At 39.8% G+C, this 27,899-nt stretch overlaps 1 protein-coding gene across 3 annotated transcripts in view; it reads left to right on the plus strand.

Moving 5' to 3' along the window:
- The window catches only part of parga (poly (ADP-ribose) glycohydrolase a), a 196,723-nt gene extending 169,114 nt beyond the window's left edge, over nt 1-27,609 (plus strand). For all 3 annotated transcript variants that reach the window (XM_063070415.1, XM_063070412.1, XM_063070414.1), the window contains exons 16-18: nt 24,021-24,126; nt 26,390-26,518; nt 26,796-27,609. In XM_063070415.1, coding sequence (XP_062926485.1) covers nt 24,021-24,126; nt 26,390-26,518; nt 26,796-26,938 — 378 coding nt within the window. In that variant the 3' untranslated portion in view covers nt 26,939-27,609. The remainder of the gene's footprint in view (nt 1-24,020; nt 24,127-26,389; nt 26,519-26,795) is intronic.
- The last annotated feature ends 290 nt before the right edge of the window (nt 27,610-27,899 follow it).

Consider the following 27,899-nt stretch of genomic DNA (forward strand, 5'->3'; position numbering starts at 1 on the left):
AAATTAGAACATTTTTAAAGAATAAATCAAAATTCAGTTTTGTAAATGAATTCTTATTATATCGGCAATTATGTTTAACTATTGCTTCAATCTGAAGCTTTGTATTGTTCAGAATTAATTCAAAGCTTTTATAAGAAAAAATGTCAAAGCAGTAAAATCAATTACATCAGGACTTCCTTTACGTAAAAACCGTTGCAATGTCGGTTAGAAGAATAAATGCTTAAATTGGCACTGAATTCAACTATATGTAAGAATGCAGAAAAACTGAGATGGATGGTAAATGTGTGTGTAACTTCCTGGCTAAGGGAACTTTTGGTACCAGAATATGATTAGCATTAAAAAGGTATGTCACCGCGTGAGTGTTTTAATCTTGCAAATATACAGTCAGTGGCCACATTATTAGGTATACATGTACACCTCATTAATGCAGGCATCTAATTAGCCAATCAGATAGCAACTTAATGCACAAAAACATGCAGACATGGTCAAGAGGTTCAGATGTTGTTCAGACCAAACATCAGAATGGGGAAGTAATGTGATTTCGGTGACTTTGACCATGGAGTGAATGCTGGTCCAAGACAGGCTGATTTGAGTATCTGATCTAAATGCTGATCTCCTGGGATATTCGTGCACGTCAGGCTCTATAGCAGGAAATCCCAACCTTTTTTTATGCATGGACCAATACCATTAAGCAAGGGATCCGTGGACTCCAGGTTGGAAACCCCTCTCTAGAGTTTATAGAGAATGGTACGAAAAACAAAAAAAAAATCCAATGAGCAACAATTCTGTGGTTAATGAGAGAAGTCAGAGGAGAATGGCCAGACCTGTTCAAGCTGGCAGGAAGGTGACGGTAACTCAAATAACTAGATGTTACAATGGTGTGCAGAAGAGCATCTCGAAACACATGTCGAACCTTGAAGTGGATGGGCTACAGCAGCTGAAGACCACAAACGTACACTTAGTGGTCACTTCATTAAGTATAGGAGGTAGCTAATAAAGTGACCTTTGAGTGTGCGTTCCCATCGCAAGTGTGGGAAACCCCTTTGTATATAAAATACGCAAACAGGAGGAAATCTGCAGATGCTGGAATTTCAGGCAACACACATAAAAGTTGCTGGTGAACGCAGCAGGCCAGGCAGCATCTCTAGGAAGAAGTACAGTCGACATTTTGGGCCGAGACCCTTCGTCTTGGCCCGAAACGTCGACTGTACCTCTTCCTAGAGATGTTGCCTGGCCTGTTGCGTTCACCAGCAACTTTGATGTGTGTTGCTTGTATATAAAATAGTTTTTACAAAATATTGAGCTTGAGCTTGATTCTTGTTAGAAACAACTTGATGGCACTAAACATAATATAGAGGAGTTCAATTTGACTCAAGGTTATGAATTTTTTTTATACTTTCATCGATATAGATGTTTCTTTTTTGGAATCAGACTCAGATTTATTGTCACTGATGTGTCCTGAAATTTGCTTTTACTTACTTAGCAATGCAGCGCCAAGTAGGCCCTTCCCGCCCTTCGAGCCACACCGCTCCAGCAATCCCATAACCTTAATTAACCATAACCTAATCCCAGGACAATTTATAATGACTAATTAATCTACCTGGTGCGTCTTTGGGCTGTGGGAGGAAACTGGAGCAGCCGGGAAAACCCAGGAGTTCCACAGGAGGACGTACGGAGACCCCTTACAGTTTAGCACTGGAATTGAACTCCAGATTTGGAATGTCCCCAGCTGTAATAGCGTCACGCTAACCGCTACACTGCTGTAGCGCTCACACCACAGTAGCATAGCAGTTTTGTGGCAGTATTACAGTGTGGACAAAAATTACTTGTGTTACAAAAAAACTAAATAGTGCAAAAGAGAAAAAGCAAAGTTATGTTCACAGACCATTCAGAAATCTGATGACAGAGGGGAAATGTTGAGCGTGGGTCTTCAGACTCCTGTTGGTAATAATGAGGAAAGGGTATGACCTTTAGGGGATCCTTAATGGAAGAAGCTGCCTTCTTGAGTGCATTGGATCCATACTGCGGTGTTGCAACCAGCCAGAATGTTCTCTGTCTCACATCTATAGATATTTGTTAGTCTTTGGTGACATACCAAATCTCTTCAAAGTCCTCATAAAATATAGCTGCTGGTTTGCCTTCTTGGTGATTGCTTCAACTAGTTGGGTTCAGGATCAATACAGTAAAGTAGAAACAAATTTCAGCTTTAAGCATCAGGATCAACAATATGTTAGAAGTTTTCCAATGGCTAGCACATATTTGTTGATATTACAAAGCAGGTTTATTAGGTTGTAATCTATCAAACTGGAATAAGTCATCTGAGAGATACTAGAGCCCCTCATACATCAGGGAGATTTGATACCAATCAATCGAGCATTTCTCAATTCAGTGGTACTTGGCTTTTAAATCTCTCACTCACTGAAAAATGAAGCAACAGTGGAAATAGTGATAGAGTATAAATTGGGTAAGGAAAGTAAATTGTCACTTGAAATGTTTGTGGCATTTTGATTGTCCAGTAGCAGCAGCAACTCCATGTAGAATGGCGTGAGCTCGGTTTAGCTGAATACTGGGGAGCTGGTGAAACAAATAAAGAATCAGATTTATGTAACTGAGATGACGTGAAATTTGTTGTTTTGGGGCAGTAGTACAGTGCAAAGACATAAAATTAAGTTCAAAGTAAATTTATTATCAAAGTACATATATGTCACCATATACTGTACAACCCTCAGATTCATGTTCTTGCGTACATACACAGTAAATACAAGAAACACAATACAATCAATGAAAGACTGCACCCAACAGGATGGAAAAACACCCAATGTGCAAAGGACAACGAACTGTGCAAATATGAAAGAGAGAATATAATAATAAGTGTGTAATAAATATCAGGAATATGAAATGAGTCCTTGAAAATGAGTATATTGGTTGTGGGAGCGGTTCAGAGATAGTAAAATGATTATAAATTATCTAGATCAGGGGTTCCAGGTTGGGGACCCCTGATCTAGGTGGTCAGCACATCACGGTGGGCCCGTGTGCTTGTGCCTACACTGTACTCTTTTACATTCTATTTTCCATGTCATTGTTCGCACAACAAAATTCTGAAAATCAGGATATTTCAGGAGAGAAGAATGAATTCATATTGGCTGCTCATAAGGATGGGTGGAGTTTTGTTTGTATAGATTAATAATTTTCAGGGTTTGTAGCCATACTGCTGTAGAGCCACTTAAACTGATCACAGTTCGCCCACGACACCGGACAACTGGGCTTTGGTGACCTAAAAAAATATATACTTTGGAAGAGCAGAGATAGACCTGTGCCACAGCTCCTATTGTAGGTAACTATTACTTTGGACCAGTCTGTTAGAAGTGTGGGACAATGAGTAGTGTGAAAATTCATGCTTGATGATCCTGCATTCTCTATTAAAATGAAAAGGAAATGTTTAACTTTTAAATTACATGGAGAATACCCTATACTACTTATCTTCTGACCCCATTCCATCCTCTGGCTGTGTATTAACTCTTTCAAAACACTCTTCAATCTCCTGGTAAGATAAAAAAAAAATGGGAATGGGAGACCCTCCTTTAGTGTAATATTGTCTGGGAATGGGAGACTCTTTTAGTGTAATATTGTCTGTGATCTCTAAGAAGTTGCTTTTTTGGGGCAGAACTTCTCCTATAATGTAAGGTCAAAAACAAACTCAACGTCCCAATACCAAATGATCGGCCAGTCTGATAATCTTAGCTGAATAAATTTTAGTAAACCACCTCCCCCCCAAGTGATTCTTTAAATAGTTCAACCAAGAAAGGTGACATGAACACTCCTGACAATACAGTAATTTTAAGTATCCCTGGAGGCATCAGTATCAAATCTCTAAAGTGGACTTAACTTTGAATAATATTGAAACAGGGTGTATTTGAACATATCCTCCACACGGCCAACCTTTCTAATCACTGAGGTCACATTCTTTCTCAGGTCTTGGCAAAGGTAGAGCCATTCATCTATACTTGCACAGTGTCTTGTTCAAAGCTTTCCAATTCACCTTTCATTGGAACTACCAAAGTCACAGCAATCAACCTCAGTCTTTGTACCCCTGTATGACTGTGGCTTTTATCATTACAGTTGTGTTTAGGGTGCAGTTTTTGACAACTTAAGGGGAAAATAATTTAGGGAAACAGAGAAAATTGTTGAGTTTCTTATTTTACTTTAAATACAGACACTCTGCCTTGGCTATATACAAGATTAAAGGTCATTTTATTGTCATTCTACGGTACACAAGTGAAAAGAGGAACAAATTGATCCAATGCAGTATAAAAATACAGTGTGCATAAAACAATACAACACAACATACAATTAACTATTGATTGTGGTCATATATACATAAACACAAGAGATTCTGTAGATGTTGGAAATCCAGAGTAACTGGTACAAAATGCCAGAGGAACTCAGAAGGTCAGGCAGCATCTGTGGAAAAGGATAAACAGACGATGTTTCAGGCCGAAACGTTGACAGTTTGTTCCTATCTATAGATGCTACCTGACCTTCTGAGTTCCTCCAGCTTGTATACAGAGACTAATTTTACATACATAAAGTGGCAAGCAAGAATTAGAATGGCAAGTTCTAGCTTCAGACACTTAAGAGAATAAATTGACTTTTCTACCGATTCTGCACTCGCTCAGGAGTTTCCCAGTTTCCTTAAGCTGGGCAGATCGGTAAACTCCAGTCCCCTGGTGTAATTGGAGGTTAAAGTTGGATTTTTATTGTTCACCAATGCGTTACAATACACATGGAGCTGATTAAAAGGCCAGTACTTGGTGTTCTCACAAAAGATAAATTCAAATATTGATTAAAATTTCTTTGACTACTGAATGAATAAATATATAAACAATTATTTAATAGCTGACCTGATAATGAAGGTTACTTGCTTAACAATGCAATAATAAGTAATCAACAACAGCTGTAAACTTACAATTAAGCAATGAGATCTAGTAGCAAAAAATAAAGTAGCAAACTAAATAAGAGGGGACTTGATACCACCAGTAAAGTTTTTTTTTGTCTGGGAATAGCTTTCCAGTAAGAGTATCATCATTACTCCATGCCTGCGTATGTTGGGGATTTTAAGATAGGAGAATTACATCATTCCAATAATCTGCCCAATCGGACAGTCAAATGCTTCATGCCCTCCTTATTCCAATTTCTCCATGTAATTTGCTTACATGCCAAGAGAAACGAAGATGTGTATTTAACGGCATGTTCTGCTCATCACTGGAAAAAGAGGTTATATTTTAGCAATTATGAAGGCAGTGTTGCTTCATTTTCTGTTTTCTATGATGCACAATCTGGACTAGCCTGCCTGCTTCACTTGATTCAGAAATGATTGGAAAAAAATACATCAGGTACACTCTTCAATTCAATTTCCTCTTCCATCAAAATGGAAATTTGAAGCTACATTCTCATAAATATATTACAGATGTCACAATAATGTCAGGGAGATGTCAAATGAGCTTTACTGTAATGTTAACTTGTACAACTCTAGTTAAATTTACCCAGAATATATAATGTGTGATATCCACATGAGGTTTCACCTCATTCTGCTGTTGAGTGCTTTGTTTCTTTATCATGAATTGTTAGAAGACACAGAGAAGAGCATCCTACTATATTTCTCCAAATGCAGCACTATGAAGTTTATGATCAATGCAGCACTACGAAGTTTATGATCAAAAGGTCATAAGACTTAGAAGCAGATTAGGCCATTTGGCCCATCGAGTCTGCTCCACCATTTACTATCCCTCTCAATCCCATTCTCCTGCCATCTCCCCATAACCTTTTAGGTCCTTACTAGTCAAGAACCTATCAACCTCCAGTTTAAATGTACCCAGTGACTTGACTTCCACAGATATCTGTGGCAAAAATTCCACAAGTTCACACCCTCTGTCTAAAGAAATTCCACCTCAAGGGAGGCTCTTCTATTCTGAGACTGTGTCCTCTGGTCCCAGACTCCCCCACTAGGGAAAACATCCTCTCCACATCCATTCAATCTGAGCCTTTCCTGCAAAACAATTCTAATGATTTAAAGATGGGGAATGTTTCTAGTGTGTATATCTAAAATTGTTGTGCTGTAGGTACGAGAAGTAAAGATCCAAAACTGTCCTGGACTAATCAGGAGTTTCCAAAAAGAAGGGGGAGGGAAATAAATGATCACCCGGTGTATTGATAGCTGGCAAAGCAATGGTGTTTTAAGTCCTTCATAGTAAAGATTGTCTTTATTTGTCACATGTACATCAAAAAGTACGGTGTTGTTTGTGTCAATGACCAGTGTGGTCTGAGCAACACACATCAAAGTTGCTGGTGAACGCAGCAGGCCAGGCAGCATCTGTAGGAAGAGGTGCAGTCGACGTTTCAGGCCGAGACCCTTCGTCAGGACTGTCGAAGAGAGGATCTAAACTTCTTCGGTGTAGGCATCACCGGAAGAGGCTTCGCAGTAGTGAATTTAAACGCAAACAACAGGAATTCTGCAGATGCTGGAAATTCAAGCAACACACATCAAAGTTGCTGGTGAACGCAGCAGGCCGGGTAGCATCTGTAGGAAGAGGTGCAGTCGACATTTCAGGCCGCGACCCTTCATCAATGTGGTCTGAGGATGTGCTGTGGGGGGCTTGCAAGAGTTGCCATGCTTCTGGTGCCAATATAGCATGCTTAGAACTTACTAACCCTAACCCATTTGTCTTTGGAATGTGGGATAAAACCCGCGTGGTCACGGGGAGAAGGTACAAACTGCTTACAAACAGCAACAGCAATTGAATCCCAAACTTACACCTGATGCTGTAGTGTTACGTTAACCACTATGCTACTCTACTGCAATGAATTACAAAGCATCACAATGAATGCATTACTTTGAAGTGCAGTTACTGTTAAAATGCAAGAAATGCAAAATAAACTAGTTCTAGATCTCATAATTAGTTCTAATTTGTAGCTCCTGTTCTCAGTTTTTATGACAGCCTGTATGCAGTAACATTACCTTCTGAAGTAGGATTAAAGTATAACATTTTTCTTAATTATCTTAAATTTCTTCCTTTAAAATGTTCCATTTCTTCTTACCCATAGCTATACCATGCAATATGATGCATTTGATTGGAAATATCATTTCTAATTGTTGCCAAATGTTTAATTAAAATAACCCAGTCCTTCCATACATAGCAATTGCTAATGAAATACGGGCTCCATTCAGCCAGATTTTCTGTTGTCCTCTCAAACAACTTAGTGAATTGCAAAGGTTCTCAAATTCCTTGGGAGTTTTGCTCCTCTGAAGTGTGGATTGACAGTCATAATAAGTAAGAGAAGAACATGCAAGGATAAAAATATAATTGCATATCTAACTAGCTGTAACTCTACAGGTAGAAAATATACTGTGTGAGCACTGTTCCAAAAGGAGCTACTCTTTCCCAGAGAGGGGGGTGTTGACATGTTTTTTGCTGCAATGTTTCTGGTTGGCAGGTCTTTACCTGAAAAGTAACAATTCTACAAAACTGTAGCTCTCATTTCACCTCTGTAGTACACTTTTCCCAATTGTGTGTTCAGAACAGCATTCCTGTGAACACCAATCTTCCAAAATTTTTATTATTAATTTTTTAACTTAGAGGTACAGCACAGAACAGGCCCTTCTGGCCCAACAGGCCGCACCACCCAGCAACACACCTGTTTAACACTAGACTAATCATAGGACAATTTACATTGACCAATTAACCTACTAACCAGTATGTCTCAGGACTGTGGGAGGAAAGCGGGACACTTGGAGGAAATCCACTCAGTTCACGGGGAGAATGTACAACTCCTGACAGGCAGCAGCTGGAATTGAACTCCCGAGCTCCAAGGTCCAAGCTGTAATAGCGTCGTGCTATCCGCTGTGGTACTGTGGTGTTCTTGTCTTTACTCAGCAGGAGGATAAAAAATTACTTTTGTTTTGCACTTAAAATGGATGGAAAGTAAATAGTTTTTTTTTAATGAAGCCTTAATGATACTGAAGATATTCAATCACTATCATTTAATTGAAGATTGTTAACGATGGCTGATCATACAGATTTCATAATAACCTTGCTGACTGCTTTCATGACAGCTAAGATTAAGTTTACGAATACTATTGTATAAGTTGCTACTTGAATACCAGATTTCCATAAGTGTAGCAAGTGATGCATACATTTCATAGTAGAATTATTTTTATATTTAGATTTCCAGAACTTTTTCAAGATCATTAGTTACTAGTTACATGGATTTAATGGAGGAGTGTTGTACCACACCAAACACTCGGGTTTTGTTTTCCATTCCATGTCCTTCGTTCCATTTTGTTTGTATTGATCTACTGTCTTTTATAAGACCATAAGACATAGGAGTAGATTTAGGTCATTGGCCCAGCAAGTCCGCTCTGCCATTCCATCATGGTTGATTTATTATCCTGCTCGACCCCATTCTCCTGCCTTCTTCCCATAACCTTGATGTCCTCACTAAACAAGAACCTATCAAACTCCGCTCTAAATATATCTAATCACTTGGTCTCCACAACGACCATGGCAATGAATTCCACAGATATTCAACTCACTGTTATATTTAAAAGGTAGCAGGTTTAAAACATAAAAGAGTCATCCTTGAAGCAATCATCATGGTGCAAATTAATTGTTATTGGGATACATTACCTGGCTTATTTCTAGTTCTGCAGATCTCTTGACTTTGTGCTGCAATATTTCTGATGAAAACAATAGATACACATTAAAAAGTCCCAGGAGTGAAAATTAGGTTTTGAGCTCCCTGGAATAGTAAATTATTTCCCTTGCCAACATACTGTTCTTTAAACAAAATTCTCCAATGTTCCTTTGGAATTTTAATTGTTCCCTACCCTTCCCGCTGTTACTGTAACAAGCTGTTATTCTTAATTGGAACCATATCTTCCCCCATGTACTTCCAGTCAATCAATACAATGCTCTAAAGAATCAAATTATGAATTTTTTTTTGCAGGATGATAACTGCAGAACCTGTAGCAAAAAAATCCAAAGCTATTTCCCTAGTGCATAAAGAATAAGAAAATGACTGGAAAGAGTAGGGCTTATTAAGGAGTGCATCAACCTTGGTAAGGGTGGTAAGTGTGAGCAGTTTTAAGTTCGTGGGTATCAGCATCTCTGAAGATCCATCCTGGGCCCAACATACTGATGCAATTGCAAAGAAGGCATGCAGCATCTATATTTCATTAGGAGTTTGAGGAGATTTGATAGGTCACCAAAGACTGTAGCAAGTTTCTATAGATGTACTGTGGAGAGCATTCTAACTCATTGCACCACCGCCTAGTATGGAGGAGCCACTACACAGAATTGGAAAAATCTGCAGAGGATTGTAAACTCAGGCAGCTCTATCATGGGCACTAGACCTCCCCACCACTGAGGACATCTTTACAAGGCAATGCCTCAAAAAGACAGCATCCATCCTTAAAGACCCCCACCATCCAGGCCATGCCCTCTTCTCATTACTGACATCAGGGAGGAGGTACAGGAGCCTGAAGACACAAACTTAACATTTTAGGAACAGCTTCTTCCCCTCTGTCATCAGATTTCTGAACGGACAATGAACTCATGAGCACTGCCTGACGTTTTAAATTCTATTTTTGCATTATTTATTTTTTATATATTAAAAATATGTATTTCACAGTACCGCTGCTGCAAATCAACAAAGTTCATGACATATATCAGTGATAATAAATCTGATTCTGATATTAAGGACTTAAAGATGACCTTTGAGAAGATGGAGGATGTGGATCTGGTTCTTGGTGAATATTTTGAGATTATCTTTTGACAAGAATGAGAGAATGCCAATGTAATTCAGGTGGATGAGTGTGAAATATGGCATGGGAGAAACATAGTTTAAGAAGAATTTAGTATGGAGAATTTCAGTTTTTGGAAATAGATGAGTTACCAAGTACGATGTGTTCCAAATGGTTGAAAGAAACAAAGGCAGAAATTGCAGAGGCTTTGACTTCAATTTTCATTCCTCTCTGTTTGTAGGAATGCTGCCAGAATATTAGATGACAATTAGCAATGAACAATTTTTTTTATGTCTTCCTGTTTATAAAAATAATGCAGGCTATTTGATTTAATTTCAGTGGTGGGCAGATTGACTCCAAATAGATTCCAGAATTAACCTTCATTTGCAAAGAGACTGATTTGATCAGGAACAGTCAGCATGGAATTGATATAGGAAAATCATGTCTGATTAAGTTGATTGAATTCTTGGAGATAGTGAAGAGGGTGCATTTTTGAAGTGGGTTCTACAGACTTTAGTAAGGCTTTTATCAAGGTTGCGTGTGAAAGGCTGGTTAGAAAAGGAAAAAAACATGGAATTGGTAACAAATTTCATCCAAAATTGGCACAGTGGCAGCAAACCATGCTGGTGGGAGTTTTGTGACACAGAAGTTGTCACTCGTGAGGTTCCACAAAGCTCTTTCTTTTTTCGTGATCCCTGTTAATGGTTAAATGTAGGGGTACGTTAAGAAGATTGCTCTTCACTCTGCTGGCCCTTACACCGCTGACACTTAGGGCAGCAGTGAAGATCCTCCACTCTGATGGTGTTCAGGACTTCCTTCATTGTGCTGGTAGCTTCCTCTTGGTTTTCACAACTGCCAGTCGTGCAAGTTCCGGGTGGAGACTCAGGAATATCATTACACTTAGATGTGAAAGGATTCTTCATTGCTGTTTCCATAACAATTCTGTTTCACCAGTCAGGGTTGTTAGCCCCTGAGCTGAACCCCCAAACCTGGAGGACTGGTGGACCACTCTTAGACAGGCCTCTGCTCTTTGACCTGTTTGGCATGTGTGATCCTGAGCTATCCTGACGCCAGCCAACCTAGCTCTCCAGATCATTGAGGCACACAAGCCTTCAAACCACAGCAAGGTTGCGGTCCTCTTGGAGGACGAAGATTACATATAATGCAAAAATTGGCCATATTGTTGATAATGAAGAAGAAAACTTCATGGATCCCTATAGAAAGCGGAGAGTGGGCAGGAGCGGGGTTGTTAAAGAAGTGTGTGATAGCAGGGTCCCATTGAAGATGGGGGAAGTTATGGAGATTGATGTGTTGGATGTGAAGGTTCATGGGGTGTTAGGTGAGGACAAGAACTCTATTCCTGTTAAGATATCGAGAAGATGGGGTGAGTGTAGATGTCTGGGAAGTGGAAGTGACGTTTGCCTGTCTTTAATATACACAAAATACTAGCTTGTTTGCCTGCCTTTGTGTGTGGATTTCCATGGATTCTATTTTATTTCTTTGTTTTTCAGTGGGTGTCTGCAAGAAAATGAATCTCAAGGTTGTCTATTGTATATGTACCTTGATAGGAACTATTTGGAACGATAAAATCAGCAATGCTAACCATTAGTAATAGCTTAGATGTTGCTAGTATGCTCAATTTGTTTGACATATCAGAAAGATAATACCACAGTGTGCTCCTGTTGAATTTATTGAGATCATATTGTAGATGTTTATCTGAATGAGAAGTGCCTGACGGTACAAATTGCTGAATCTCTTTCATCTGTGTAGACAGTGAAATATTGAAGATACAGGTATGTGGGAGCTATAAAATAAAAATGCTTAATTTCATTCTGAGCTTCTAAAGATTTGGCGGTGGTCCAAGTAACAAAGAGAAATATCATACCCCTTTTTGGTGAAAATGCCTGAGGTCCAAACACGTAATAAATGATTGGAGTAAAACTTAGTGGCACTTTAATTGGAAAACTAAATTAGCACCCCATCGCATTTTTTTGTTGACAGATTATTCAGTTATATAATGAGTACTTTCATCTGTATCAAGATAGGTTTATGAATTACTGTCTCACTTGTGAATAAATGAATGGTACATGTAACTAAGATTTGTTCAGGGTTTTTATAAATTATTTGTCAATATTTCATCAGGTTAGTGAGGTGCTGAGCCTGTAGATTTTGCATTCCATTAATGTAAACCTGGGTTCAGTAAATCATGACAATTTTTCAGAACATTGGAGCTCAGCAGTCTCTGTTGGGTTGATATGCAGCCATTAATTCATTTCAACACTAACTCTACTGGTCAGAAAGACCAGTGCTGAGTCTGGTAGTTTCAAAGTAATGCTTTTAATTTCTCACTGTGTGTTTGTCAGTAAGTTGTTATTTCCCTTGTATGCAAATCATTTAGACCTCTAAATCAACAGTGCTAAATTTCTTCTGATTTTGGCTCATCATCACGTGATGCTTTGTCTTACATCATTATGAAATGTGTATTGTCTGAAATACTTTACCCAATTTAACGCATCAGTTAATATCTTAATTTGAATTAGCAGGGGAATGTTGTGAAAATACCCGCAACTGTCTCACCAGCAAACTGTTCCTGTGTTGAAATGATCAAAGAACTGTCAGTCATCTCTCTTTTTGTAAATTTAGTCTGATAACTGCTACATAAATTAGTTGAATATGGTTGCCGCGAGATGGGTTCCTTGTATACCGTGTCGCCCTTTGTTTTTAATTTGTGTGCTTCAAAGTAACCTCACATGGAAATGTTTTGGGAAGACAATCACCTAATAATTTCTTTCCTGTGGATTAAAACTGCAACCTGTTTCCTCAATAAAGCATATCAGGTGCATATTAAAGCCCCCATATCATTCTTTGACCATGATGGCCTTCAGAATAAGAATCAGGTTTAATATTTGTTGTTATGTAGTAGCAGTATGTTGCGATACATAATAAAAACTGAATTATAGTGATGTGTGGATGTGTGTGTGTGAATGTATATGGGTGTGTGTATGTATATAGATGTATGTATGTGTGTATGTACAGTATATGGATGTGTGAATGTGTGCATATGTATGTATATGTGTGTGTGAATGTATATGGGGTGCAAGTGTATGTGTGTCTTTGCACGTATGTGTATATGTGTGTGTGGGTGCACATCTGTGTGTATGAATGTGTATGCATGTGTATATGTATGTGTGTGTGAATGTGTGCACACACCCACACTCAGAGTTAACCATGGATATTGCATCCTAGCTGTCTAGATACGCAAGCCTGGGCAGTACGATATGAAGAGCAAGCTGTTGCCCATGTAACAAGCTTCCCCTCTCTACACATCTGACGAACCCAAAGGAATGGCAGAGACCGATACAGTTTGGTACCAGCAGTGTCGCAGAAGTTGCCAGTCAGCATTGAACTCAATGTAGGACTGCCTTAGGGACTCCAGCTCCGGATTGTTCCTTCAAGGTTTACTTCCAAAGCCTGCCCCATGAGTGGGTATGACCGCATGGCAGTGGAGGTTTGAGATCAGAGTTTTCCTTCTCCTAGATGAGCTGCCAATCATGACTAACAAGCCCCATCTGCCCCAAGTGACTGGTCTTAAGGTGCCAGTAACTCGCCTTGACCCCTTCTCCTGTCAATAGAAATAGATCCACCAGGCTTAGTAGCTAGGCCACACGTGAAGGCCATGAGCTGGACGGTTATCAGAGGCTAATACATATTTTATATATATATATGTGTGTGTGTGTATATAGATATGTGTATGTGTGCACCCTCGGGTTCCTTTACCTCATCCCTGATTGTAGCATGTTCTTGCTGATGGGGGTCCTTAATGATGGATGTCACCTTTTTGAGACGTCACTCCTTGAAAATGTGCTGAATGCTGGGGAGTCTGGTGAGTCAGTCACCCCTCGATATACGGTACAGAAGTCTTGCCATAGTGAAAACCTGGTTAGTTCAAAATGGACACCGTAGTGTAGTTTACCCAAATACAATACAATGTTTGATGTGAAATCCCAGATTACTTCCAAGAATTGTAGTAAGGTGGTTGTAAAAATTGAATACTTTCTCTACATCTCCAGATACCTTCAAATACATTTAAAGTGACTGGAGGAAAGTTTAGGGGAGATGTCAGAGGTAGATTTTTCACACAGAGAGTGATTAGTGTCTGTAACAAAGTACCTGGGTGGTGATAGAGGCTGATATAGTAGGAGCATTTAAAAAAAACTATCACACTCAGTGGCCAATTTATTAGATACATCTGTACATCTGCTCGTTAATGCAAATATCTAATCAGCCAAGCGTGTGGTAGTAACTCATTACATTAAAGCATGCAGACATTGTCAAGAGGTTCAGTTATTGTTCAGACCAAACATCAGAATGTGGAAGAAATGTGATATAAGTGACTTTGAATGTGGAATAACTATTGATGCCAGTTAGAGTAGTTTGAGTATCTCAGAAACTGCTGATCTCCTGGTATTTTCACACACAACAGTCTCTCGAGTTTATAGATAATGGTGCGAAAAACAAAAAACATCCAGTGAGTAGCAGTTCTGTGCCTGAAAATGCCTCATTAATGAGAGACTTCAGAGGAGAATTGGCCAGACTTGGTTCAAGCTGACAGGAAGGCAATAGTAACTCGGATAACCACACATTACAACAGTGGTGTGCAGAAGAGCATCCTTGAATGCCCAACACATTGAACCTTGATGTGGATGGGCTACAGCAGCAGAAGACCACAAATGTACACTCAGTGGCCATTTTTTTAGATACAGGAGGTACTTAAAGTGGCACTGAGTGTAGATAGGCACATGGATGTAAAGGAAAATGGAGTGTTATGGGCTGTGTAGAAGGGCAAGGTTAGATTGATCATGGGTAAGTTTATATCAGTTGGCACAACATCATAGGCTGAAGGGTTTGTTTGTGCTGTACTGTTCAATGTTCTATTTATTTTTCTTTTCATATTGAATCACATTAGTCTTGGCCTAGTCACCGAAAACATCAGTTTCTTCCAAATCCCTTTTTTGCATTCTTGATGTTTTATGTTTACAGGTATTTTCAGTCACAGTAAGTTTTCCTTTGGAGACTTTTGAACAAGTGAGTTGGAATCAAATCTTATTTACACAATGCAATTTCATTTCATCGGAGATGTGGCCATTAATGGACTACCCATTTAATAATAAAACTATCTTTCTCCACCCCCTCCACCCCACCCCGAAGTAAGTGACCAGTTCTTTTGTTGACATCGAGGAAAAGTTTGTTGTCATGACACCATGTCATAAAGCTCTTTATCTCTTTGCTGTACTCTTGACTGATTGTTATTTATGATACGGCCCACTACAGTGGTATCATCTGCCAGCTTGTAGATGGAGTTAGAGCAGAGTCTGGCCATGCAGTCGTGTGGGTACAGGGAGAAGGAGGCCGTGAATACAACCTTGTTGGAGCACCAGTGTTTAGAACAATCCTGGTGGAGGTGTTGCTGCCTATCCCTGCTGATCGTGGTCTCTTAGCAGAAAAAATCGAGGATCCAGTTGCAGAGGGAAGTATTTACTCCCAAGGTCCGGAGTTTGGTGATGAGTTTGCTTGGGATGATAGCACTAGTCAATAAACGATAGTCTGATGTAGTTACGTTTGCTGCCCAGATGCTCCAGAGATGAGTGTAAGTCACAGGAGATATGATTCAGTTGTAGGCAAATTGCTTTGGGGTGAGGTTCTCTGGAAAACTGGAGTTAATATGTGTCATAACCAGCCTCTCAAACCACTTCATGATGGTGGATGTCAGAGCCACTGGGGGTGAGGGGGTGGTAGTCATTAAGGCACATTATCTTGTTTTTCTTGCATACTGGGATGTTTGTGGTTGTCTTAAAACAGATGGGAGCCACAGGGAGAGGTTAAAAATGTCTGCAACATTAGAAAGATTTCCTGGATATTGATTAGTTTAATAATTTATATTCATTGTTACCAAAATGAAAACAGAAAATGCTTGGAGTACTCAGTAGGACAGGCATCATCATTTTAATCAATGATCATCAACTTAACATGTTAACTATATTTCTCTCTCCTGAGATGTTTCCAGAATTTTCTGATTTTCCACATTAGCAGTTCTTGGTTTTTCTTATAAACAGCTTTGGAGTTCTCTTCAGCCTTTCCTGAAATCTGGTTTCAGTACCTTTCTTTCTGAGGAGGAGAAGCGGCTGAGAAGTAACTGATAACTTGAACTTAACAACCTTAGGTACTATGGTAACTTAAAGGTTTAGCACATTGCTATTACAGCTTGGAGTGACAGAGATGAGTGTTCAATTCCAACGCTGTCTGTAAGAAATCTGTATGTCCTTCCCATGAGCATGTGGGTTTCCTCCCACGGTTCAACATCATGCCGGTTAGTGCATTAATTGGTCACTGTAAATTGTTCCGTGATTAGGTGGGTTGCTGGTTGTGGGGTTTGTTGGGCTGGAGAGGTCTGCTCTACACTGTATCTCCTAATAAATAAACTAAAACCTGTCTCTAATAATTTCTTACATTAAAATGCCTCAATAGTCTTTTTGTTTGCTGCGAAATATCTGTCTGTCTCTCCTGCTAGCCCCTCGCTTGTATTCTCCTCCTTCCTCTCTCCACCTCTCCTTGTTCTATTTTAACAATATTTCTTAAAAATTTTTTTTTCCTCTTTGGAGCAGGGCAGAAATGGCTAATATGAGAGGGAATTATTTTAAGGTGATTAGAGGAAGTTATAAGGTGATATCGATGTTTTATACAGAGAATGGTAGGTGCATGGAATGCGCTGCCAAGGGTGGTGGTAGAGGCAGATACATTAGCAACATTTAAGAGACCCTTAGATACGCTCATGGATGAAAGCAAAATGGGGGGCTATAAGGGAGGGAAATGTTACATTGATCTGCGAGAAGGTTAAAAGGTCAGCATAACATCATGGGCTGAAGGGCCTGTGCTGTGCCATAATGTTTTATATTTTCATTTCTATAATCTTTTGCCAATGTTAAAATTAGAGTTAATGTTAGTTTTATGTATTTAACATTGTGCTTTTAATTTTGCACAAAACCCTAATTTTGTGTAGGCTTAGAAAACAACATGCTTTCAAAGAGCTTACCTGGATCTGATTACTCTGTGAAGTATCGCATTAGCACACAAAGCTCTGTCTGTGTTCAGATGGCTATTAACTTACACATATCTCTTTAGTAATTGAGTCAGACTGGAGCACATACTGATGCTAATCTATTATAACATTGTACAGTTGCAGGGAAACAAATATCAAACTAATTCCTGTGAGAGATAAGTTTGGTCATAAAATAGATTGCATTATACTTACATTACTCAATGAAAAGATGCTCCCACTGGAAGATGATCTATTATTGCCGATGTTTTTCTCATTGGCTTGGATTGTGTGCGGTTTTAACAACCTGTGGTTAGCGCATGATATTTAAATTATATAAGATGAGCAAAATGTATATCACTGGTTCAGCAGACTAAATCCCACCAGTAGAGAGTGCATTGCTAAATGAAAGAATTAGTTCTTCTATAGACATTTGAAGAACTTTTCAGCACTAAAAATTAAGAGCATGTGAGTTACTGACATCATGTTCAGTTGTAATTTCTTGGGGTATTAAGCAATAACTTACTACTTATGGAGTCTGTTTTGCTGTAGATCTTGTCATCAATACTTTCTCTTTGTAAATAAAGAGATTATCCAGTTTTAGATTATAAATTTTTGTCTGTTTTTATACAATGCAGTAAAACTTACATTGATAAACTTACATTGAACTTGTATTCAACTCATCTTTGGAAATTGTAAATGTTCTAAGCTGGGTGATCTGGTAGGGTCTTTTTCTCATCATGAGATCTACCATTTTCTTCTCACTACTGATTGGATTCCCTAACTATGCCCATTGAAGTTCTTCTCTACCTCTACGAATTCGGTAAAAAAAACGTACAAAATTCAGAAAAACATGCAACATATTAGAGAGCTTCAAGATGCCATAAAGGACTGCACAGCTATCAAATAATGCTTTCAATGGTGCTGCACAGCACTGTAGGAAGTATTCCGTTGGATGCATATCAGCTTGGTGTGGCAATTGTCCTACATGTGACAAAAAGAAACTGCAGACATTTGTGGACACAGCTCAGCACATCACAAAAACTAGCCTCCCCTCTATGGACTCTGTCAGCACTTCTTGCTGCCTCAGTAAGCAGCCAATATAATCAAAGGCCCCATCCACCCCAGACATTCTCTCTTTTCCCTTCTCCCATTGGGCAGAGGATACAAAAGCTTGAAAGCACATACCAGGCTCAAAGACAGTCCATATCCACAAACACAAGGAAGTCTGAAGATCCTGGAAATCCAAAGCAACACACACAAAATGCTGGAAGGGTCTCGGCCCAAAACGTTGACTGTTTCCTCTTTTCCATAGACGCTGCCTGGCCTGCTGAGTTCCTCCAGCATTTTGTGTTTGTCGGTTTGGATCCAACTATTATCAGACTCTTGAATAGACCTCTTGTTCAAGTTCAAGTTTGTAATTCAACTGTACACATGTACACGGCGAAATGAAGCATTGTTCTTCTGGGGCCACGGTGCAAAACACAGTACGTAAGGTTACACACAGCACGTATAGTTCTGATAGCACGTACAGTCACAAAATTATATTAGCACACGTCCCTGAGGGGCATGACATGACCTGAAGATCAATGGTGCACAGGATCTTGTCCTGGAGCCATATTTCGGTAAGAACAAGCGTGCAGCAGTTCCTCATCCCATGCCGGATCAGCCGCAGACAAAGGCAAATCAGCTTATCTTCCAGGGAGCGAATACTGGAGAGAGCTCCATAGGGAGAGTCTGCCCCCCAACCCAGCACCCTCTTGCATCTCTGTTCTTCCCCTTGCCACTTCTGGCACCTCCTCCCCTGGGGAGGCTGTAACAGGTGATGCCTTGGCACGTGGACCTGGTCCATGCAACAACCGAAGTCTTGCAACCCCGCCATCAGTCTCACCAATTAACCGATCAACCCAACTTGCAGTATTTTGTATTGCCAATGTTCAACAGGGTCTTACAATCACAGGAAATAAGTTTAAGACAAAAATTTGAATCATTTGCTGAACTGGAGGGGCTGCTGTGATCATACTTGCTACCATCTTTTTGGAAGCTGGATAGATTCTTGGCCTCACAATCTATCTCATTATGATCTTGCACTTTATCATGTACCTGCACTGCACTTTTTCAGTAGCTTTCGTACTTTATTCTGCAATGTTACTGTTTTACCTTGTTCTAGCTCAATTCACTGGTCATGATGTGATCTGTTTTACAGTATGCAAGACAAGCTTTTCATAGTAACTTGGAACATGTGACAATAAACTAATAGTAAATAGACAAATGGAGTAGCCAGTAGAAAGGTTCTACAAACAAAAAAAAATGCCCTGAGCCATCAAACCCTCCTTGTACATCATTCCTATCATTCTTGTGAGCTGCCTCGGGACCCTCCAAAAGAGGGTTATTAAAGGTAGCATTAGACCTGAACAGTTCCTTGTAAATACTGTATTTATTCTTCAATTAGTTTCACCAACACAGATCTCTGCAGTTCACAAACCTTGATATAACAACAAATTTCACAACATATGCTGGTGATAATAAATCAGATTCTGCAGAAACTGGCCATCATTAATGAGGAGATTGCATTTTGCATTTTCTTTCCCACGTGAAAGGCAATTTATAAATTTAATTTTAATATAAGTGGGATATGGCAAAATTATTTCAGTCCATTTTCTTGTGAAATGTCAGTGATACTGTCTAAGCAGTGAGGTTGAAGGAAAATTAAACCTACAATCAAGCACCTCCATACCATCCAGCACAAGCGGGACTTTCCGGTGGCCAAACATTTTAATTCAGAATCAGGTTTATTATCCTCATCATGTGACATGAAATTTGTTAACTTAGCAGCAGCAGTACTATGCAATACATTATATAGAAGAAAAAAAACTAAATAATAATAAATAACTAAATCAATTACAGTACACGTGTATTGAATAGATTGAAAAATTGTGCAAAAAAACAGAAATACTATATATTAAAAAAGTGAGGTAGTGTCCAAGGGTTCAATGTCCATTTAGGAATCAGATGGCAGAGGGGAAGAAGCTGTTCCTGAATCTCTGAGTGTGTGCCTTCAGGCTTCTGTACCTCCTACCCGATGGCAAAAGCAAGAAAAGGGCATGCCCTGTGTGCTGGAGGTCCTTAATAATGGATGCTACCTTTTGAGACACCGTTCCCTGAAGATGTCCTGGGTACTTTATAAGCTAGTACCCAAGATGGAGCGGACGAAATTTACAATGCTCTGAAGCTTCTTTCAGTCCTGTGTAGTAGCCCCTCCCCCCCTCCCACCAGACAGTGATGCAGCCTGTCAGAATGCTCTCCACGGTACATCTATAGAAGTTTTTAAGTGTATTTGTTGACATACCAAATCTCTTCAAACTCCGAATAAAGTATAGCCACTCTCTTGCCTTCTTTATAACTACATTGATATTTTGGGACCAGGTTAGAACCTCAGAGGTCTTGACACCCAGGAACTTGAAACTGCTCAATCTCTCCACTTCTAATCCTTCTGCAAGGATTGGTATGTGTTCCTTTGTCTTACCCTTCTGGAAGTCCACAATCAGCACTTTTGTCTTACTGAGGTTGAGTGCCAGGTTGTTGCTGCAACACTACTCCACCAGTTGGCATATCTCACTCCGGTACGCCCTCTCATCGCTACCTGAGATTCTACCAACAATGGTTGTATCATCAGCAAATGTATAGATGGTATTTCAGCTATGCCTATCCACACAGTCATGGGTGTAAAGAGAGTAGAGCAGTGGGCTAAGCACACACCCCTGAGGTGCGCCAGTGTTGATCGTCAGCAAGGAGGATATGTTATCACCAATCCACACAGATTGTGATCTTCCAGTTAGGAACTCAAAAATCCAATTGCAGAGGGAGGTACAGAGGCCCAGGTTCTGCAACTTCTCCATCAGGATTGTGCGAACAATGGTATTAAATGCTGATCTATAGTCGCTGAACAGCATCCTGACATAGGTGTTTGTGTTATCCAGGTGGTCTGCGAGCCATTGAGATTGCATCTGCCGTTGACCTATTGTGGTGATAGGCAAATTACAATGGGTCCAGGTCCTAGCTGAGGCAGAAGTTCATTTTAGTCATGACCAACCTCTCAAAGCATTTCATCACTGTAGATGTGAGTGCTACCAGGCTAAAGTCATGAAGGCAGCTCATATTAGGCACTGGTGTAATAGTTGCTTTTTTGAAGTAAGTGGGAACTTCCACCCGTAGCAGTGAGAGGTTGAAAATGTCCTTGAATACTCCCGGCAATTGGTTGGCACAAGTTTTCAGAGCCTTACCATAAACTTCATCGGGACCTTCCGCCTTGCGAGGGTTCACTCTCTTTAAAGACAGTCTAGCATCAGCCTCTGAGATAGAGATCACAGAGTCATCAGGTGCAGCAGGGATCTTCACAGCTGTAGTTGTGTTCTCCCTTTCAAGGCCGACATAGAAGGCATTGCGTTCATCTGGTAGTGAAACATTGCTGTCATTTATGCTCTGCAAATCTTGCCAGAGTTATTGTGCATCCGATGTTGTCTCCAGCCTTGTTCAAAATTGTCTTTTCGCCCTTGAAATAGCTTTTCACAAATCATACCTGGTTTTCTGGTACAAGCCTGGGTCACCAGACTTGAATACCACAGATCTAGCCTTCAGTAGATGACATACCTCCTGGTTCATCCATGGCTTTTGGTTTGGGAATGTACAGTAAGTCTTTGTAGGCACACTTATTCACATAGGTTTTAATGAAGTCGGTAAGAACTGCAGGATACTCATCCAGGTTCAAAGATGAATCCCTGAATAGAGCCAGTCCACCAATTCAAAGCAGTCCTGTAGGTGCTCCTGTGCTTCCCTTGTCCATACCTTCTTAGTCCTCACTACTGGTGCTGCAGTCTTCAGTCTCTGCCTATACTCAGGGAGTAGAGGTACAGCCATATGATCAGACTTCCCAAAGTGAGGGGGTGTTGTTTCCTCTGGTATTGCAAGTGATCTGTTGATGGTAATTGCTTAGTGATGTTTTTTCAGACTGACCTGGTTAAAATCTCCCAAAATGATGGAGAAGGCATTAGGATGTGCTGTTTTGTGCGTGTTGATCCCATTGCTCAGATCATCTGAAGCCTGATTGACATTTGCCTGAGGTATACTGCTACCAAAATAACTCCAGAGTAGAAGGAAAAAGTTGCCGTTCCAATGTGTTGGTCCATGGCCTCTTCTTGTGCCAAGATGAGCCCCCCCCCCGCCCCCAGGGGGAGGAACAACACCTTATGTTCCATCTTGGCACCCTCCTACCTGATGGCATGAATATCAATTTTTCCTTGTGGTAAACAAATTCCAACTCTGTCCTTTTACCTCTTGTCACCAGCCTATCCCTTCCCCCGGGTCCCCACCTCCTTCCCTTTCTCCTATGGTCCACTCTCCTCTCCTATTCAATTCTTTCTTCTCCAGCCATTTACCTTTTCCAATCATCTGGCTTCACCTATCACCTCCCAGCTAGCCTCCTACCCCCACTCCCTCCCCCTACAACCCTGAAGATGTGTCTCAGGTTGAAATGTTGACTGTCTATTAATTTCCATAGATGCTGCCTGACCTGCTGAGTTCCTCCAGCATCTTATGTGTGTGTTGCTTTGAATTTCCAGCATTTGCAGATTTTCTCATATTTTTAATTAAATTTATATTTTTAAAGAAGGAGGCTCTAACAAGGTGGAAATATTCTGATAGCAATTTAAGATTATGGGAGGCACAGATAGAGCAGATAGCCCTTATCTTTCTCCCAGGGTCAAAGTGTCTAATACTTCAGGGTACGCATTTAATTTCAAGAGGGGGCTAAGTTCAAAGGAGGTGCATGGGGCAAGTTTTTACACACGGAGTGGGGGGGGGGGGTGCCTGGAACGTGCTGCCAGGGGTGGTGGCGGAGGCAGATATGAAAGGGGCATTTAAGAAAGGCAGATCAATATTCAGAGGATTGTGTAGGCAGTAGGGACTAGTTCAGTTAGGCATTTAATTACTAGTTTAATTAATTCAGCACAACATTGTGATTTAGAGGAGCTGCTGCTGTGCTGTACTGTTCTATGTTGTATAAGGCCGTAGATGTTTAATGATGACACTGAGGACAAAATATAGAGAAGACCACATAGCCATTACAAAAAAAATCAATAAGTTTCTTAGTACGAATGTATTGATTGTCCAGTGCTTGATTAGTTTGATTTTTTTTTTGAATAAATGTGCCATTTGACATTGAATGAGCTGCTTCTGTGTCGATCTGTGAATTCAGTTACCCTTTCGTCACCGTTATATAGTGTCCTGTGCAAAACTAAGGAGAGGGCGTGTTTTTCAATCCATATATGGTGAATATAATCTGGGTAGTTTGTAAAGAAGGCAGCTGCCCTGAGAATCATATCTTAGCACCCTTCCATAAAAAAGCTAGATACAATTTCTCCCATGGTATGAATTTGCCAATATTTTAGTCACCTTGCTGTGGAATAACTTTGTTGACACTTATGAAACAGCAAGAAAAGGATTTAAAACTCTAAGTAAGTAAAGCATATTTCCAAAGTGAGATTTCTGCAGAGCTGAAACCCTTTGAGACTGTTAAAATCTGCCCATAAAGCCAGTGTGCATTCAAGTCTTGTAAATGCAGCTGTGCTGCTGTGTAAATGCTTGCTCTTGTGATTTCTATCATCCCAAATACTCCCCACAGGGGTTCAGTAAGTGGAACGAGAAAGTTGCTGTCTTTTTCTGAGAGTACAACAAGGGAAGAATGGGTCTGGAATAAATAGCCATTCAGGAGCCAAGTCTACCAAATACAAAAATTTGCAATCAGCTGACTAAACTCAGAGCAATGTAATCATCTTTTGGTTGCACTGCAGAAATACTGGTGGTTGTTAACATCTGTAATGAAAAATTTACATTACAAATCGAACAGCATAAGAGCTTAAGACATAGAAGCAGAATATGTGATCCGACCGGTCGAGGTTCTCCACCATTCAATCATGGCTGACATATTACCCCTTTCAACCTCATTCTCCTGCCTTCTCCCTGTAACCTTTGAGATCGTACTAATAAACGATCAATCTGTTAGAAACCAGATGTACTTCTTTTGCCAATTCTGTAGATTAAATATTGCCTTTGCTCTTTACTATTTTCCAGGCTTTTTGTGGGTTTTTTCGGCCAGGAGTTGATCCCCGAAATCTTTCAGCTGTAGCCACAGGGAACTGGGGTTGTGGAGCTTTTGGAGGAGATGCCAGGTTAAAATGTAAGTAAGCAAGTGTAATTTTTATTAAAATGGATTGCCATGAAACTGATATTTTGGAGATACATCCTAGTCCTTTATGTGGAAGTTTACATTGTTCTTCAAAAATGTCTCCAGGGATTTTCATGCAAAACAGTCTCTAGATTTTACAAAGAATGGTATGTCAAACAAAAAGCATCCAGTGAGCAGCAGTTTCTTGGGTGAAAGTGTGTGGTTAATGAGAGAGGTCAGAGGACAATGGCCAAGAGTGTTCAAGCTGACAGGACGATGACAGTAACTCAAATAACAATGTGTTACAACAGTGAGGAACAGAAGAGCATCTCTAAACACAAACTTGTTAAACCTTGGCATGGATGGGCTACAGCAGCAGAAGACCACAAACATACACTCAGTGGCCACTTAATTAGGTACAGGAGGTAGCTAATAATGTAGCCACGAAGTATATATGGACACTGCCCATTTTACAAATACATTCCCAATTCTTCTTCATGAGAACAAATATTACAACAATGACTTGTGCAAGGAAATGATAGTTCCATTGAAATTACAGATTAATATAGTTCGTTTTGATTTTAAAGAAAATTCATGCGGAGGGATATTGTCTTTGGTTCATTGACTTAATATTGATAACAACAGTGAATTACTTTGTGAGAGACTTAGCTTTGGCAACTTCTGTAGAGAAGGTCAAGCAAAAATCACCTCCACTTCGAGCAAACATCTGAATATCTCAAGTTGCTAGCATAGAAAAATGGTGTTCATTATATGTGCAGTCTGACAGTAGTGATGATATTTTAGAGTTCATCTCTGGTCCCACGGGTCTCATTACAGTACTAAGCTATGCTTGATAATGAGTGTATCCAAGAGGGTTGTTTTTCATTGCTGATTTAAGCAATAGTGATGTTGTAGTCAAACAGTTCTCATGTGTTAGCTGCTCGTCTGCTGAGTTTTAGAAAAGAGCCAGAGCGTTGAGTGTGCATTTAGTGCAAGCACTGAAGGATTACATTATACAGTACTGTGCAGAATTCTTGGGCATTTCTATATAGCTAGGGTGGCTAAGACATTTGCACAGTACTGTGTTTATCGATGTGGCGTGGAGAATGAACTTGTAAATCTGGCAGGAGTAAAGGATGTTGGGAATGGCAAGGGTAGAGTGTTACAGGAGCGGTGTGGGACATTTGGCAGAGAAGGTGTGCCGGGGCAGGGGTTGGTGCAGGTGCAGATGCACCCAGCCCTGAGACAAGGTCATTTGATTTCAAGCAATTGGTTTATTGACTATTACAGAATATCTCTCTGATGCCTCCCGCTCCTTCCCTCTCCCTCCCCCTTTTACCAAATGTAATTCCTCTCTCTCTGCCCCCTTCCTACTCTCAGTCCACGGTAGGGACCTGTATCAGAATCTGGTTTATCATCACTCACATATGTTATGGAATTTTTTTTTTGGCAGCAGCAGTACAGCGCAATATGTAAAATTACTGCAGTACTGTACAAAAAGTCTTAGGCATCCTAGATATATGCCTAAGACTTTTGTGGCGTACTGTAAGCCAGACAGAAGATAGGTTTAAATCAGTTTATAATTATCACGTACTGAAGTGCAGTCGAAAAACAGTTTTGGATGCTGTTCATTCTGATTATTTCATCACGTCAGCGCACTGAGGTACTGCAGCATGCATATCACATGGCATCACCTTATGTACATACAATCAGTGTATATAGGTTTAATTGTACATATATTTTACAGAACTGCTTTTGTAGTTATTGTGGGTTTTGTTTTTTTGTATCGTATTCTTTATGCTTATTGTTTGTTTTTAATGCTGCATCAGATCTGCAGTAACAACCATTTTGTTCTCCTTTACACAAGCTGGCTTCTTCCTTCTTCCTTTACAATCTTCTTTGAGGGACTCAGCCCAAAACGTCAATTGTTTTTTCTCCTCCATAGATACTGCCTGACCTGCTGAGTTCCTTTCTCCCCTTCCTTTCCAGGCCTGATAAAGGGTCTTGGCTCGACATGTCGACTGATTATTCCTCTCAGTAGAAGCCACCTGACCATTTTGTGTGTGTGTGTGTGTGTGTGTAGATTTGGATTTCCAGCATCTGCAGAATATTTTATGTTCATGCTTTAAAATACCATCTGGTACATAAAAAGTTAGCATTTGAAAGCAAGAATGAAGTTATGGCTTGGGGGCAGATCCTTCATCGGGAATGGGTCCCTTGTTTTACAACTGCAGTCCAAAAGGAAGATAACTAAAGTGGAATGAATTTGTTGCAGCATTGTTGCAGATGATGGCAGCAGCAGAAGCAGGGCGAGATGTAGTGTACTTCACCTTCGGGGACCGAGAACTAATGACCGAGATACACGACATGCACAAGTTCCTAATTGAAAAAGAGCAGACTGTCGGTAAGCCAAACTCATTTGTAACATAGTTTAACTGTCAGCCTTTACAGCCCAGACATGTAACTGCAGCAAAATTTTTCTGTTTCATTATAAAAGTTTCTTGGCATCCAAAAAGTTTCAATTCTGAAGACTCATGTTAAAAGTGCAATATGTGTTAAATCAGAGCAACTCTCTCTTGGTTTCCTCATCATTGTACAGGGAATTTGCAGAATAAATTCTGATAAAATTGCTTTAGCTTTGAAATTCTGATCTAACTATTAACTTTCTTTATTTTTTCCAGGTCAAATATACAAACTTCTGGAACGATACTGGAGTGAAGTGTGCAGGCCCTGTTCTTTTTCAAGACCAAACATTAAACTCTATAACTTCATTTATGATTCAGTAGTTTTGTACTTGGAATCAACGGACGAGGATGATGAATGACAACAATTTAAATGCCGTCTTTAAACTCATCATCGCAATTATCCTGCCACATGATCCTGATATTAGAGGCCCATTCTTATATTAAAAAAAGTCTTGCAAAACATGGTCTGTATTCTGACGTGAATATTTTCTGAAGTATTTTTGGTATGAGCGCTTGTCAGTGATAGCAGTCAAAGCCACAGTGGAACTTCAGGGAGAGAACAGTTTGAATCTGTTAGCTCATGGGCTAACCAGCGCAATATATACTTATTCTATATACTACATATTACGCAATTATTATAAAAAATAGCAACTGAATAAATTAATATTAATGTAATTACTCTAAAGGAATAAACAAATTATCTTTTTTCTTTGGGGAAAAATCTCTGCTTTAAGTCAGAGTTGAAATCCCAGCATGCTTTTGTTAATCTTGGCCGCAGAGAATGTCAGATGTAAATTGAAGGAACAGGCACATAGGCTTGCACCATGAAACAAAACAATAAAATGGTCGTCTTCATTTTATTTTAAAAATACCTAAGATTTCAAATACCAATTGTGTATTCTTTTAGACTGTGGAACACAATGCTGAAAATATTCTAGAATGTTGTTGCTGTCTAACTCATCAGTGGCAGCCATAAAGGCCAATGTGTAAAAAGGTATTTTTTTTAGTTGTCTGAATAAAAATCTTCTGTTGAGTACAAGGTTCTTTATGTCACTGTGTGTTGGGATTGGTCATATATGCTCAGCGGCCACTTTATTAGGTATACCTATAAACCTGCTCATTATTGCAAATAATTGATCAGCCTTGGGAAATATGGCACTAATGATGCTGCTAGATTGAATTTCAGAATAAGCTCAACCAGAAAATTATCCCAATTAGAGCTTCAGGGTAAGAACTATCTTTAGACATTGGACCCCCAAAAAAAGAAAAAGAAAGGTGATGTTTCTGAACCAGTGTCAGTGACTAGGGTTCAATTTCCGC

Source organism: Mobula hypostoma, chromosome 18 (genome assembly GCF_963921235.1).
Source record: "Mobula hypostoma chromosome 18, sMobHyp1.1, whole genome shotgun sequence".
NCBI lineage: Eukaryota > Metazoa > Chordata > Chondrichthyes > Myliobatiformes > Myliobatidae > Mobula > Mobula hypostoma.